The 17,532-nt window shown below is 36.7% G+C and overlaps 1 protein-coding gene across 2 annotated transcripts in view; it reads right to left on the bottom strand.

Moving 5' to 3' along the window:
• The window catches only part of COG5 (component of oligomeric golgi complex 5), a 283,839-nt gene that overhangs the window by 227,994 nt on the left and 38,313 nt on the right, over positions 1-17,532 (bottom strand). For both annotated transcript variants that reach the window (XM_060020256.2, XM_060020255.1), the window contains exon 6: positions 10,677-10,797. In XM_060020256.2, the coding sequence (XP_059876239.1) occupies positions 10,677-10,797 (121 nt within the window). The remainder of the gene's footprint in view (positions 1-10,676; positions 10,798-17,532) is intronic.

Genomic DNA, 17,532 nt, shown 5'->3' with positions numbered 1-17,532 from the left:
TCAAGGGATACTGAATAGTCAAAACACTTCTGAAAAAGAAGAACAAAGTGGGAAGACTTGATCTTCTGAATTTTGAAACTTACAACAAAGCTTTAGTAATCATAATAGTATGGTACCAGCATAATGATACATATTCCATACACCAATGGAATAGAAGACAAAGCCCAGAAATAAAGAGTTACATAAATGGTCAATTAAATTTTGACAATGGTGCCAAGTCCATTCAGTGGTGAAAGGATAATGTTTTGAACAAACAGCGTGAGGAAAACTGGATATCCACATGCAAAAAGCATGAAGCTAGATCCCACCTTACACCACATATAAAAATTAACTCAAAATGGATCAAAGATCTAAATTGAAGAGCCAAAACTACAAAACTCTTAGAAGAAAAACAAGGGGGAAATCTTCACTGAGCTAGACTTGGCAACCGTTTCTTAAGTATTACACCAAAAGCACAGAGAACAAAAGAAAAATTGGATAAACTGGACTTCATCAAAATAAAAAATTCTCCATCAAAGGATACTATCAAGAGAGTGGAAAGACAACTCACAGAATGGGAGAAAATATTTGTGGGAAAAAATATTTTAGCTGACAAGGACTAGTATCCAGAATATATTTAGAACTCAACAACAAAAAACAAACGACTCAGTTTTTAAAATGGATAAAAGACTTAAAAAACATTTCACCAAATAAGATATAAAATGGTCAATAAGTACATGAAAACATGTTCAACATCACCAGTCTTTAGGAAAATGCAAATCGAAACTTTAAGATGTTACCTTCACACTTATTAGGGTGACAATTATTTAAAAAAACAAAAAGGAAAATAACAGGGGTTGATAAAGATGTGGAGAAATTCAAATTCTAGTGCACTGTTGGTGGGAATGTAAAAAGGGCACCTACGGTGGAATACTGTTTGGCAGATCCTTAAACTGTTAAACACAGAATTACCATATGACCCAGAAATCCCACACCTAGATATATACCCAAAAGAACTGTAAACAAGGACTCAAACAGATACTCGAACACCAATGTTCATAGCAGCATTATTTATAAAAGCCTTTTCAAAAAGTGGAAACTAGCCAAGTGTCTATCAAGAGATGAATAAACAAAAAGTGATATACAATGCAATATTATTCAGCCATAAAAAATGGAATGAAGTTCTGATACACGCTACAACACAGATGAACCTTGAAAACGTTATGCTAAGTGAAATAAGCCAGACACAAAAGGACAAATACTGTATTATTCCACTTACATTAAGTACCTAAAATAGGTAAATTCAGAGACAAAAAGTAGAACAGAGGTTACCAAGGACTGGGGAAACAGGAAAATGGGGAGTTACTGGTTGATGAATACAGCGTTTCTCTTTGGGATATGATGGAAAGGTTCTGGAAATAGTGTTGAGGGTGACACAACACTGTGAATGTACTTAATAACACTGAATTCTACACTTAAAAATGGTTTATGAAAAAAGGACAAAAGAAAAAAAGCAGGAAAGAAAGACAGGAACAAAAGAAAAAAGATGATAAAAATAGAATATAGCAAAATGGCAAACTCAATCCAACCATATCAATAACTAGTAAAAATATATATGAACACTCCAAACAAAAGGAAACTGAAATTATAAAAGAACAGATAATAAAGCAAGACTCAAGAACACTCCATCTACAAAGAAATAGACTTTAAATGCAAATTCAAGATGGCTACAGTAATCAAAATATAAAGATATGTGAAATAAGGACAGACACATAGATAAATGGAACAGAACAGAGTTCAAAAATACACCTACAGATATAGAGTCAATTGATTTTCTAAAAAAGCCCCAAGGTAATTCAGTGGAGAGAGGAAGGTCTTTTCAACAAATGGCACTGAATCAATTAGATATCTTCATGGAAAAAAATAAGCTTCAACCTTTCCCTTGCATTATATCAAAAAGTACCCTGACATGAATCATAGACCTTAACACAAAAATTAAAACTTTAAAACTTCCAGAAAAAAATGTAGAAGAAATTTTTTGCAACTGTAGGACAGGAAAAGATTGTCTTAGATAGGGCTCCAAAAGTGCAAACTGTAAAACAAAACTCACCCCCCTCCCAAAAAAAAAGAAAAAGGTACACTGGGCTTCATCAAAATTAAAACGTTCTGCTCAAATCACACCACTAGGAATATTAAAAGACAATGCACATATATTCACAAAAAACATTCACACTCACACACACACACCTGACAAACTTGTATCCAGAATATAAAAAGACCTCTCACAACTCAATAAGAAGACAAACCCAGTTTAAAACAAGGGCAAAAGTCTAGTTACCCTGTATTTCACAAGATTGTCTTTTATTGAACCCTCTTAGCCATTTTTTATTTTTGTGTGAATCAAATGCACTTCAATCCAAGGCTCAGATCTTATCCCACACATTTGGGTTAGGCACACAAATTTAACCTTTTGTCATCATTAGACATTGTAAGAGACAAGAGTTAATAAAAGGAGATGGGATAGCTTAGTCCCGAAGCACTTAGGGGTGAAAATGCACTCCAGTTTGAATTGAGTAATTTAGTAATATTTGTTCCACAGTTTTAAAGTAAATTCATACTGTCTTTCAAAAAAAAAGACAACAGATCTGGACAGACACTACACAAAGATAAATGAAGTGGGAAATAAATATTCAAAATCAGGTTCAACATGATTTGTAATCATGTATATGCAAATTAAAATCATAAAGAGATACCTCTACACATCTATGAGACTGGCTAAAATTAAAATGATTTACAATGACAAGCACTGAAGGATGTAAAGCAAATGGGACTCTTATGCATTGCTGGTGGAAATGTTACAACCATTTTAGAAAAGTGTAGCACAGAGGAAAGACCAGTGAAGATACAAAGAGAAAGTGGCAATCTGCAAGTCAAGGAGAGAGGACTCAGAAAATAAAAAACCTATGAACACCTTGATCTTGAACTTCCAGACACCAGAACTGTGAAAACATATATTTCTGTTGTTTAAGACACCCGGTCTGTGATAATTTTGTTATGGCAGCCCCAGCAAACTAATACTGTTGCTATATAAGACTACTGTAAAAATAAAATTACCTATTAGTTTAAAAAGAAAGAAAACAGTGTAGCAAATCTTAAAAAGTTAATCATAACACTTACCAGATGACCCAGCAATTCCACGCCTAGGTATTTACCCAAGGGCACTGAAAATAAATGTTCATGGCAGTTTTATTCACAATAGTCTAAAGTTGAAAACCCAATATGTATCAAAAGCTGAATGGATAAATATATTGTGGCATACACATCCACTGGAATACTACTCATCAAACGAATGATTCCACATATATGAAATCCAAGAAAGATGGATTCCACATATGATTCCATGTATGATTCCTGTATGATTCCACATATATGAAATCCAAGAAAGAGCAAAATGAAATCTCTAGTAACAAAAGTTCGTGCTGGAGGTGAGGGAACTGACTCAGAGAGGCACAAGACAACTTTTGGGGGGTCACCACTGGCCTCTGAATATATTCCTAGTTGTGACAATAAAACTGTAACATCAGCATTATCTTCCAATTAGATATGGTAGAAAAACACATTTCTGATTTATTGACAGATTTCAAGTCCCTAACACAGAAATTAAAACAAATGACTAAAACTGCATCCTATTTTACTAAACATGTCTCTCAAAAGATCATGCCTGCCTACCTGCCCTGTTGTTTACATGGTATTAAAATGTAAAGTTCTATAAGTATACCTATAATCATAAATTTACATTGAACCCTTTTAACTTAGCCTATAGCCAATTTCAATCTACTAAACCAAAGACAGATAAAAAATGTTTAACATATTTAGAATTTTTATACATAAAGTAATCAAGTATAATGGCAATAAAAAGTAAAACAGCCCATCTAATGTTTCCCCAAAATATTAGACTTAGAGACTCAAAGCTGTAATTCGCTAGAAGTACGCTGACACCATTTTTTAGGAACAATCAATAAAATAATCAGTAAAAAGTCAATACAATAAGAAGCCTGTATTTGGAGCATTGTTTATATTCATTTAAGATACACTGCAATTTTTAAAACTTACATGTACTGGAATGGAAAAGAGAAGTACTGGCTTAAGCATCCAAATAGAAAATAAAGCCCTTAGAGCCGAGTAATTGAAAATTTGATACATTACTAGATTGAAGAACCTTACACTAAATTAATTTTTCTCAAACAATGATGAATGGTCCAGCAGGGGGTGACAAACAGTAAGGTAAACTACAGACCTTCAATAAACATTACCTGACCATATGGAATAAAATATACATCCAAAAATACTACTGTAACTTTGAAATGTATGAAAAATAATATACTAAAGTTTACAAAAAGTAAGCTGCTTGTTTTTATCTGGATATTAATCCTCATTTTCTGACACTATGTGATGAAAGATAAAACCAAAAAAATACGATCATAAATGCTGTATGGGTATTATGTGTTAAATATAAATTTGGATAACATTAAGTTCAATTAGTTTAAAAAAAAAGAGGGTTTGTGGGTGTGTAATTTTAATATGCTTATGTCTCCACAACTGGCAATCCCATACCTAAGCATAAACCCATTATTCTGGATTTGAGCACAGCATCACCCTGACCTGGTGGTAGCTGAATCCGGTCACATATGTAAGTAATTTAGAGACTATCTAAATCAAACATAGGTACTGAAGATGTTTATCATATATGATTACACTGTAGGTTTAAAAAGGCATACTGGGCTTCCCTGGTGGCGCAGTGGTTGAGAGTCCGCCTGCCGATGCAGGGGACACGGGTTCGTGCCCCGGTCCGGGAAGATCCCACATGCCGCGGAGCGGCTTGGCCCGTGAGCCATGGCCGCTGAGCCTGCGCGTCCAGAGCCTGTGCTCCGCAGCAGGAGAGGCCACAACAGTGAGAGGCCCACGTACCGCAAAAAAAAAAAAAAAGGCATACTGAATTTGCTACGCTGAAGTTGTCACAAAAACCTATGTATGTTTTAAATGCATTTAAGACGTCATCTCAACCTAGAGATTATCATACTAAGTGAAGTAAGTCAGAAACAGAAAGACATACCATATATCATTTATATGTGGAATCTAAAATATGACACAAATGAACTTAGTTATGAAACAGAAAATGACTCACAGACATAGAAAACAACTTACGGTTACCACAGGGGAAAGGGGGTGGGGGAGGGATAAATTGGGAGTTTGGGATTAGTAGATACAAACTACTATATATAAAATAGATAAACAACAAATGTCCTACTGTGCATAGCACAGGGAACTATATTCAATATCCTGCAATAAACCATAATGGAAAAGAATATTAAAAAGAATATATATATATACACATATATATGTATAACTGAATCACTTTGCTGTATACCAGAAACCAATACAACATTGCAAATCAACTATACTTCAATTAAAAAAGAAGTCATCTCAGACCTAATTTAATACTGGAAATGGTTACATGGCATATTTACAAATTTTCCTATCAATAAACAATTTTTAAAAGCTTGAAATAATACAATGTTCACCAACTACATCATCTTACAGACATCTCAAAAAAAATTCATTAGTTCCTTAATTATCGATCACCTATTACGTGGCAAAGATTATGTAAATCATACTTTTTCCCACCTATGCATAAATCAAAAATGTTTGCATATAAGTATTGTTTTATCAGATTGAGAAAATATCAGTTACAATAAGAACATTAGTGGATAAAACAAACTTAGACTATCCCTTCCTTCTATAAAAAATATTTCATAAAATGCTTCTATGATAAATTTGAAAAATATTTTCTCATGATACACGGTGTTAATGTATCACCATATATCATCAAAAAACATTTTGTTGCAGCTTAGCAACAAAATTATAAAACTCAGAGGACAGACCATACACAGTAAAAATTAATGGAGGATATACTTTCTTTTTTTTTTGTCACACCACACAACATAAAATACATTCACTATATATAAACCATGGTATAACTTAAATGTGATTTAAGTGTATCATCTTAACTAATGTTCAAAAAATGTTACAAATTTAGTAAGGCCCATCTAAATTTTCATCTAGTGCCAAGACTTTTCTTGCAGAAAAACCATAAATCAATGTGATGTAATTTAATCCTGAAATCTGTACTATATAGTTTTATTTTTTAATCATACATAACAATATGCATGAAAAATTACACATAAGTCTGCACTAAAAAAATTCTGCTTATTCTGTCAGTAAGACACCAGTATGATTTTAATTTTTACTTCCCTAATGCCTAATGATGCTGAGTATCATATATGCATATTTGCCATTCACGTATATTCTTTGGTGAAGTGTGTGTTCAAATCTTTTGCCTATTTTTTAACTGGGTTGTTTGTGTTCTTACCAATGTTGAAAGTTTTTTATATATTCTGGAAGCAAGTCCTTTATCAAATATACACTTTGCAAACATTTCTGTCTATGGCTTGCTTGTCTTTTCATTCTTCTAGCAGCATCGCTCACAGAAGTTTTAAATTTTGATAATGTCTAATTTACCAATTTGTGTGTGGCGGGGAGAATTGTGCTTTGGGTTATATATCTAAGGAACCATTTTCTAATTCAGAGACATAAAAATGTTCTCCTACGTTTCCCTTTAGAAGTTCTATAGTTTTAGGTTTTATATTTAGGACTATGATCCATTTTCAGTTTTCTTTTTTTCTTATATGAAGTAAGGTATAAATACAAGTTCACTGTTATACATATGGATATCCAATTTTCCCAGTACCATCTGTTGAAAAGACTCTTTTCTCCACTAAATGTGTCAAAAATCCGTTGTTCTTACGTGTGTGTCTATTTCTGGGCTCTCTATTCCATTCCATTGACCTATTTGTCTATCTTTTTGTCTTGATTAGTATAAGTCATTGTAACAGGTCTTCAAATCAGGTATGGTTAATGCTCCAACTGTGCCTGTTTTTTGGGTTTTTTTTTAAGTTTTGGCTATTCTAGATCCTTTGCATTTCCATATGAATTTTAAAATCAGTTTGTCAATTTTAATAAAAGCCTGCTGGGATGCAGGTTGTAACTGTGCTGAATCTATACAAATCAATTTAGGGAAAATGGGCATATTAATAAACACTATAAAGTCTTCCAATTCACAATGTTTATTTACTTATTTAGGTCTTTTTAATTGTCCTCAACAATGTTTTCTAGTTGTCAGTATACAACTGTGTATCTTCTGTCAAATTCAACCCTAAGTAGTTCATATTTTCAATGCTATTATGAGTGGTATTTTTGAATTTCAACTTCCAATTGCTTGTTAATATTATACAGAAATAAAGGGAATTCCCTGGCAGTCCAGTGGTTAGGACTCCACACTTCCACTGCACGGGGCATGAGTTCGATCCCTGGTTGGGAACTAAGATGCCCGCAAGCCACGTGGCACAACCAAAAACAAAAAAAAGAAAAAAAAAGAAATAAAACTAATTTTTGTATATTGATCATATATCCTGAAATCTTGCTAAACTCCTGTATTAGTTCTACAAACTTTTTTTTGTGAACTCAAAACAAGATACTACTACACACCTATCAGAATGGCTAAAATTAAGATGACTGACTATAACGAGTGTTGACAAGGATGCAGAAAAAGTGCAGTTTTCATACACTTCAGGTAGAACACCAGGGCAATTTCTTTCAAAGTTAAACATACATCTACTATATGATCTGGCCATTCTGTATCTACATATTTATCAAAGAGAAATGAAAGCATATGTCCATAAAAATACCTGTATATGAATGTTCATAACAGCTTGATTTGTAATAGCCAAAAACTAGGAACAACTCAAATATCGATCAACAGGTGAATGAATAAACCAACTGTGGGATATCCATATAATGGAAAACTACTCAGCAATGAAACGGAATGAGCTATTGATACACACAACATAGATGACTCTCAAAATAATTAAGGTGACTGAAAGAAGTCAAACAAAAACACAAACTGTATGATTCCATTTACATAAAGTTCATTAAAATGCCAACCAATCTATAGTAATAGAAAGCAGATCCATAAATGCCTGAGGAGGGATTACCAAGGGGCATAAGGAAACTTTTGGGGGGCGATAGTTATGTATCTTAATATTGGTGATGGTTTCATGTCAAAACTTGCCAAACTGTACATTTTCAATATGTTGCAGTTTACTGTATATCGCTTAGACCTCAATTTTAAAAAAAAGAAAAGGTACCAGCATAATCATCACTAGGCACCAGAATATACTTTTTAAATTGATATATAACTTTAAAGTGATATATAATTCACAAAGCATAAAATTCAACCTTTTAAAGCATACAATTCAGAGGCTTTTTTGTATATTGACAAGGTTGTGCAACAATCACCACTATTTAACTGCAGAACATTTTCACCACTCTAAAGAGTGGTATCCATTAGCAGTCACTGACATTCCCCTCCAAGTCCCTCAGAATATAATTTTCAGATGACAATGTATTTCATCTGGTCACTACATTTCAAGCCTCAAGACCTTTCAAGTTTGAGAGATTGGTTTTCAGTTAATCTCAGGGGCCTGCTACTCTTCATCATTTTATTCTTTCTAATGAGAGCCAGAACCATACAGATATAGACACTGATAATTTCAGAGATGCTCCAATCACAGAAACAGCATTTAGTGTACATGTGTAACTGTAATAATGATTACCAAATTATTACTTTTATTAAAACATTAATTCCAAATGTAGAAACTTTATCTCCCTCTTGGCTTCTCCTTATTATCAATGCCAGGACTGGCCAAGACTGAACCACAGTGGTGAATGATAAAGACATGATGCCTTTGAAATTTTTGAATAGCACATAATCTGCAAAGCTTTAAAAATTTAAATTAACACAATCCATTTTGAGATAACTCCATAATTTACTATACTTTCTCAACAACTTGTCATCGTTTAACATTTATAAAACTTTGGGTAAAGCCAAAGCCTCACTGGAAGGATAATGAGTTTATACTCTGCACTGTACCAACACAGAACATTATGATTAATAATTGTGCCTTTTTAAGAAATGAAACTGAGTTATTTGTAGTGAGGTGGATGGACCTAGAGTCTGTCATACAGAGTGAAGTAAGTCAGAAAGAGAAAAACAAACACCATATGCTAACACATATACATGGAATCTAAAAACCAAAACAAGTTCTGAAGAACCTAGGGGCAGGACAGGAATAAAGACGCAGATGTAGAGAACGGACGTGAGGACACGGGGAGGGGGAAGGGTAAGCTGGGACGAAGTGAGAGAGTAGCACTGACATATATATCCACTACCAAATGTAAAATAGATAGCTAGTGGGAAGCATCTGCATGGCACAGGGAGATCAGCTGGGTGCTGTGCGACCACCTAGAGGGGTGGCATAAGGAGGGTGGAAGGGAGACGCAAGAGGGAGGGGATATGGGGATATATGTATACCTATAGTTGATTCACTTTGTTATACAGCAGAAACTAACACAACACTGTAAAGCAATTATACTCCAATAAGGATGTCAAAATAAATAATAAAATGTGCCTTTTTTAAAAAAAGAAGATATCACCATTTGCATTACAGCATCTGTTATTTCTAGGAGAGATGATAATCATAATCAAAATCTAGTAACTTTTTACTATGGAAGAGTATCAGTGATGACAAGTATACATAATAAATCTTGGAATAATTTGTGTTTGTTTTTAATGATTCTATTATTCGAGAGTTTATTTTTTGGAGCACAGAAATTAAATATGATAAAGCAAAAAATAACAGCTGATACTAAGATTTTTACACTTCTATATTTAGCACATATTGTGAAAAAACAGTGAAGCATTACTCACTGCTTTAAGATTAACTTTTTATATAATATATTCCGAGCACACTAAATCACAAGTTCAATATATTCCCATGATGTGCCTAAGCAATGTATTTGAGCATTATAAATTGAAATGTTGTTGAAGCATGCTTTGTGAAGGATGTTACATTTCCTTAGTCAAAACAGGGAATAAGCATTACAGTATGACTATGTAATTGAAATATAGGAAAATTCAAAAAGAACATGTAATGCACATCTTTGATATTCTTTTGGCATAACTACTTTCAAAGCACGTTACTAAGCATTAGGAGACTCTTGATATTTAAGATGGATATAATCAAAGACCTTCTGAACCTAAAAAGGTACAAATTCCACTAAACACATCCACTTCAGAAAAATTACTGGGTACCCAATGAAAAGAAGAAAACCGCAAAGCCTCATTAAAATGCAGGTGTTAGGTAGTTCTTTAAGCACTTGGTAGGTATTCAAAATTTTGCCTGAAAAATTATGAACTGCTTCATCATAGACCTTGCAACCTGTCAGTACTCAAAGCTGTCACTGCTGACACCCTTGAAGGTCAAGAGGCTGCTCTAAATGTTTAAGAAAAGAATGATGAATGAAGAAATGAATTCAACAGATCTTCTAGGCACCATGCCAACATGAGACTTGTCACCTAAAAATCAGCATTTCTCCTGGACATTTCTCCTAGGGAAATGAAAACTTAGGTTCACATAAGACCTGTACACAAATGTTAAAGTAGCTCAATTTATAATCACCAAAAACTTGAAACAACCGAATTTCCTTCAACCAGTGAATCAAAAAACAAAAGGACTTACCAAGTTCACTGAGACTCTGAGCAGCTTTTGTTATCTCTCTACTTCCCCCCTGCAGTTGTCCCTGGAGTCTCTTACTGAGATACAAGATGCGAATGATTCTCCGAAGCAAATCACAGGCAACCTGTGCAATGTTAAATAAGTAAAGTCAATCCATGAAGTTTTATTACTATGTGAATCTGTCTCTTCTTTCCAGATGCTAAAAATTCACTCATGTATTTTTTGTTTTCCATAAGTCAGAAATCTAAATAATCACCAGTCTTAAAAAGCAGCATTTTACAATAAGCTCCAATTTATCTCAAAGAGAATTTGGGATTGAGGTGCTATGAAACCTAAGCACTTTTCTCCTCAGTCATAGACCAGTTTTCTTCTCTAGGCCAGTGGCTCTCAGTCTTGACTTCATATTAAATTCAAATATGTAGGGGGACTTCCCTGGTGGTCCAGTGGTAAAGAATCCGTCTTTCAATGCAGGGGACGCCAGTTGGATCCCTCGTCGGGGAACTAAGATCCCATATGCCACGGGGAAACTAAGCCCATGTGCCACAACTAGAGAGAGAAAACCCGCACACCACAACCACAGAGAGAAGCCCGAGCACCACAACTAGAGAGAAGCCTGCGCGATGAAACTAAAGCCCCCGCATACCACAACTAAGACCCGATGAGGCCAAAAAAATAAAGAAAAAAAAAAATTTCAAGTGTGTAAGTTCAAAACGTTCCAATGCCCAAGCAAGACAGAGCCCTGACCAATTAAAGCTGAAACAGTATTTCTTTTAATATCCTCATGCAGTCCCTGTGTGTGGCCAAGGTTGACAACCACTGTGCTACGGCTGCTTAGCTTCCTACTACTGTTTCCTATTGTTTCCAGTCCTAGTTTCTCTTTCCTAAGTCTGTAGGGGAACAGACTTAAAAGGTCCAGTTTCACTAGATCTTAAAGAATAAGCATGCCCTTACTGATATTTCCTAATGTTTTTATTAATAACAAATTGTAAAAGATAAAGTTATTAAAACAAACCAAAAAAACCCTATCATTTATATGTCACCTCTATTCCCTTTTTTGTTACCAGATCCAATAGTGGGTCTTAACCTATCCAAAAGAGTAAGACATGAAATAAAGATTTGTGTATTTCAAGACGCTTTATTACAGAGGCAATCCAGGGCAATTGCCTGGGGAGAATGAAAAGGGAGACTGATGGAGTAATGCATATATAATGACCTTCAGCTTCAGTGGTGATAATAAAGAAAAGAGAGACAGTCTATGCTGCTTCATCACCACCATCTTTGAATGGCCCTGAAGCTGGATGAGAAGCAAGAACATCTCCCACGTAAGGAGGAAAATCCTAACTGGTAGCAATAAGAATTAAAAGCCCGGGCTTCCCTGGTGGCGCAGTAGTTGAGAGTCCGCCTGCCGATGCAGGGGATGCAGGTTCGTGCCCCGGCCCAGGAGGATCCCGCATGCTGCAGAGCGGCTGGGCCCGTGAGCCATGGAAGACAGGGTCCCTGAGGCTTCAACTATAAACATTTTTTCTGAATGAAGTACACATACACCTCAGAGCCAAACACAGCCACACTCATGCACACACAACATACACAAACATATAATCAAATACACACTTACAAACATATGTATATCAAAGGCAGCCAAGTATTAAACATGTTTACTTTTTACTGACTACTTTTCTGAGTAACTGTAGTCTGAAGTACTTAAAATAATAAAAGAATGTCAAATAAGAATTTCTCCCTGTAAACTGGAAGATTTAGGCATCTTAATCTTTAATTAAATTTTATTTATTTTCTGAATAGGTAATAGAAGCATGAGATTCAAAATTCAAAAGATTAGAAGATAAAAAGTCATCCTCATATTTTTATGTCTCAACTGTGCACTCACCAAAAACAACCACTGTTATCAGTTTCTTGCTTGTCAGAATTATATTTTTAGATGTACCATTTGGAATGTAGAATCCCAAGCAATCATTCCTCTTGGATTCTAAATACATCACGAGGAGAAATAACAGATCTAATCACCAAGAACTGTCCTTCCAGAATTCCCAGTACCTACCCAATAAAGGATATGTCCTCAAACATGAAAGCTTTGAGCTTATTTCTAATGCTTTTCTGTTTAACCATACTTTATCTGTCACCAAGTCTTACTGATTATTCTTCTGTTGCATAACACAATGGCTATTCTACCTCTATTCCTATAAGCATCACCCTAATTCAAATCTTTATCACCTTCACCTTAACACTGTGGTCTCCCGGCTAGCTTTCCAGTCTCTTACTGAAATCCATCTTGCCAGATTTACCTTCTTAGAAACGGTTTTCAGCACTCCACCCCCTTTTTAATAAACCTCAGGGGCTCTCTAGTAACAGATCATGTTAAATCATCTTAGAATAGCATTTAATAAAATCCTCAGTCGGGCTTCCCTGGTGGCACAGTGGATAAGAATCTGCCTGCCAATGCAGCAGACACAGGTTCAATCTCTGGTCTGGGAAGATCCCACATGCTGTGGAGCAACTGAGCCCATGCGCCACAACTACTGAGCCTGCGTGCCATAACTACTGAAGCCTGCACGCTTAGAGCCCACGCACTGCAACGATGAGAAGCCCCACTCGCCGCAACTAAGACCCAATGCAGCCAAAACAAAATAAATAAATTTATACATATAAAAAAAAATCCTCAGTCAACACGTCTTAGATAATCTTTAAGGCAGCAACTCTCACCATTTCCTAATATAGTTGCTTTCACTCCAATCAATTTCCTTTTCTTCCTTATTTTTCATTTCAGACTTTTATTATCAAATATATTATTCAGCACTAAAAAGAAATGATCTATCAAGCCATGAAAAGACACAGAGGAATCTTAAATGCAGTTTACTAAGGGAAAGAGGCAATCTGAAAAGGCTACATACTATGTGATTCCAACTACATCACATTCTGGAAAAGACACAACTATGGAGACAGTAAACAGATCAGCGGTTGCCAGGAGTTGGGGGGATGAAGAGTCAGAGTACAGAGGATGTTTAGGGCACTGGAAATACTCCATATGATACTATAATGATGGATATATATCATTATACATTTTTCAAAACCCACAGAATGTACACCAAGAATGAACTATGGAATTTGATAATGATGTGTCAATGTAAGTTCATCCATTGTAACAAATGTGCCACTCTGGTGGCAGATGCTGATTAAGGGGGAGGCTATGCATGTGTGGGGCAACGAATATATGAAATCTATATCTTTGTCTCAATTCTGCAGTGAATCTAAACTGCTCTAAAAAATTAAGTCTTTAAAAATATAGATTTAGATATTACAAATACAGAAAGCTACATACAGAAATTATAGCAAGGGCTTCCCTGGTGGCACAGTGGTTAAGAATCCGCCTGCCAATGCAAAGGACACGGGTTAGAGCCCTGGTCCGGGAAGATCCCACATGCCTTGGAGCAACTAAGCCCGTGCGCCACAACTACTGAGCCTGTGCTCTAGAGCCCGTGCTCCACAACAAGAGAAGCCACCGCAAGGAGAAGCCCACGCACCACAATGAAGAGTAGGCCCTGCTCGCCGCAACTAGGGAAGCCCACATGCAGCAACAAAAATGCAACGCGCTCAAAAATAAATAAATAAATAAATGTTAAAAAAAAAAGAAATTATAGCTAAATGAACTTGGAACTACCATGCAGATCAGGAAACAAAACCAGGTCTGCCACTACAGAAGCCATCCATGTACCCACTACCAATCACAACACCCTCCAGCCATCCTCCCTACTCCCCCAGCCTAACCAAGAGAAACACCATTCTGGTTTTTGTGGTAATCACTTCCTTACTTTCATTTATGGCTTTATATATACCTAAATGCCGTAGCTTAATTTTGCCCTTTTTATTTTTTTTTTTTTTTTTGCCTTCCTTGGGTCTTCATTGCTGCGTGCAGGCTTTCTCTAGCTGTAGCAAGCAGGGGTTACTCTTCGTTGCAGTGCACAGGCTTCTCATTGTGGTGGCTTCTCTTGCTGCAGAGCGTGGGCTCTACACGCACAGGCTTCAGTAGCTGCAGCACATGGGCTTCAGTAGTGGTGGCATGTGGGCTCAGTAGCTGTGGCACACGGGCTCAGTAGTTGTGGCTAGTGGGCTCTACAGCGCAGGCTTAGTAGTTGTGGTACACAGGCTTAGTTGCTCTGTGGCATGTGGGATCTTCCCAGACCAGGGATTGAACCTGTGTCCCCTGCATTGGCAGGCAGATTCTTAACCACTGCACCACCAGGAAAGTCCTAATTTTGCCCTTTTTAAACCTAAATGGGTTCCTTTAGCATCTCTTTTTCTTCCTTTGCAATCTGTTGAATATACGGGATCATCTATCTTACACAGTTTCCCACAGACTGGTTTTAGTTGATTGCCTTCCCCTAGTTTAACAAGTCCCTCTGTCTTCTACATTCCTTATACCTTAGTAGATGGATGTAGGCAGCTTCATCAGATACAGGTTTAATATTCTGGGCAAATTTATTCATTAGGTAGTAGTGTATTTATAACATATGTATGATTCCCTGTGTTGTTAGCAGCCACTGATAATGTCAAAATCTATTACAGGTGCTTCCCTGGTGGCACAGTGGTTAAGAATCCGTCTGCCAATGCAGAGGACACGGGTTCGAGCCCTGGTCCAGGAAGATCCCACATGCCACGGAGCAACTAAGCCTGTGTGCCACAACTACTGAGCCTGTGCTCTAGAGCCTGCGCACCACAACTACTGAAGCCCGTGCACCACAACTACTAAAGCTCGCGCGCCTAGAGCCTGTGCTCTGCAATGAGAGGCCACCGCAACGAGAAGCCCGCGCACTGCAACGAAGAGTAGCCCCTACCCGCTGCAACTAGAGAAAGCTCACGTGCTGCAACGAAGACCCAACACAGCCAAAAATAATAAATAAATAAAATAAATAAATTTGTTAAAAAAAAAATCTATTACAGCATAATGAATACAAAATGGTGATACTCTAGTTATGTCATTTTGCCTTTATTTGCTAGCTTATAAAACATCTCTATGAGAACAAACTTTACCTCATCTATATTAGTTTACCCAGTGGTACTGTTCATACAGAATAGTAAGAATAAACGCCAGATTCTCTCTACTGGTTTATCAGTTTTCAAAACTGAGGACTGCTTTCCTAATAGCCACCAAAGATGAACAATTGGTTCATTGTTTTGGATATCATTATGAACTCACAGATTTAAACATAATATAAGATGCCAATCCACTGTAGCTCTTATCCTTATAGATGCTCACAATGTCCCATTTTTGGCCAGTCGGAGCTTCTGAGGGTGATCACCTGTACTGATTTGCCTGAGACTGAGAGGTTTCCTGGGACATGGGACTTGCAGTGCTAAAACTGACATAGTTGGTCACCCTAGGGCCTCTCCAAGTTGGCTCCTGACGCCTTTTATCATGACTCTAGTTAACAGTTATTGATACTTGCCTTCGTATATGGTATAAAAATATTCCAGGATCATTTTGCATATTTCATGGCCCAGATCTGGGATCAAAGATCTATCAAAGAATCCCTGATTTCTTTTAGAAGTCAGCAGCATTTGAAGACCACATTCTGGGAACTAGGCTTGCTCAATTCTGAGACTTTTTGGTAGACATAGTTAGGAAATGTCAAAATTAAAATATCACATAAATATTCATTTGCTTGATTCCACAATACACATAAAACAGTCTCAGATTAACATTATACATACACATATGTATAAAAATATATACATATAATGTATATACCATTATAAGATAAAATATCTCATGAGTTCATATTGATAATTGTACTTAAAAATCAGGAGCACAGGGTGTTTACCCAATCTTCTAACTTACATCTACAAATTGTCTCTTCCACGCAGAGACTCCTGGCTCCAGAGACATAACAGATAACAGAATTAGAGTATTTAAAATTATTCATTTGCTTTGCTACACAATACAAACAAAACATTACCTGAATGCAAAACCAACACTACAGGGCTTCCCGGGTGGCAGAGGGTTAAGAACCCGCCTGCCAATGTCGGAGACTTGGGTTCAAGGCCTGGTCTTGGAATATCCCACATGACGCGGAACAACTAAGCCCATGCGCCACAACTACTGAGCCTGCGCTTTAGAGGCCGCAAGCCACAACTATTGAGCCTGCGTGCCGCAAGTACTGAGGCCCAAGCGCCTAGAGCCCATGCTCCACAACAAGAGAGGCCACCACAATGAGAAGCCCATGCACCACAATGAAGAGCAGCCCCTGCTTGCCACAACTGGAGGAAGCCCGCGCGCAGCAACAAAAACCAAAAACGCAGCCAAAAAAAAACACCAATACTAAAAACACAAATATGACTGCTGAAGACAGTTTAAAAGAACTGTTCTGCACATACTCTGCCCACAATGTTCTACAGTTGAATTTTATTTCTTTGTCAAAACATACAGCCATGACACACTACTTTACCTCTCTCATTTAATCCTAGTTCTAATGCTCATCACTACTTTTTACTTTGCTGTTTCTCTACTCATTTTGATTGTCTCAAGTACATTGTCTCTCAGATTCCTAAAGAAAGGGTCATAGGAGCAATAGTCCCTGGATTCCATGAGGATGGCTGTCTCTGTATGTCAAAATCAGTTTGGCTGCTGTATCAATTATCTTTTGCTGCATAAGAAACCAGCCCAAAATGTAGTGATTTTAAATGAATTGTTCTTCCTCACAATTCTGTGAGTCAGGAGTTTGGGCAGGGTTCAAGTGTTCCACATGGTATCCCTGGGATTACTCACTCTGCTGCACTCAGCTAACACGAGGCTTCACTCCCATGTCTGGCTGCCTCAGTGCTTCTCTACCTATCATCTACTCACAGC

Source organism: Delphinus delphis, chromosome 9, assembly GCF_949987515.2.
Source record: "Delphinus delphis chromosome 9, mDelDel1.2, whole genome shotgun sequence".
Taxonomy (NCBI): Eukaryota; Metazoa; Chordata; class Mammalia; order Artiodactyla; family Delphinidae; genus Delphinus; species Delphinus delphis.
Note: the sequence above shows the minus strand (reverse complement) of the source record. Positions and strands in the feature narration are given on the sequence as shown.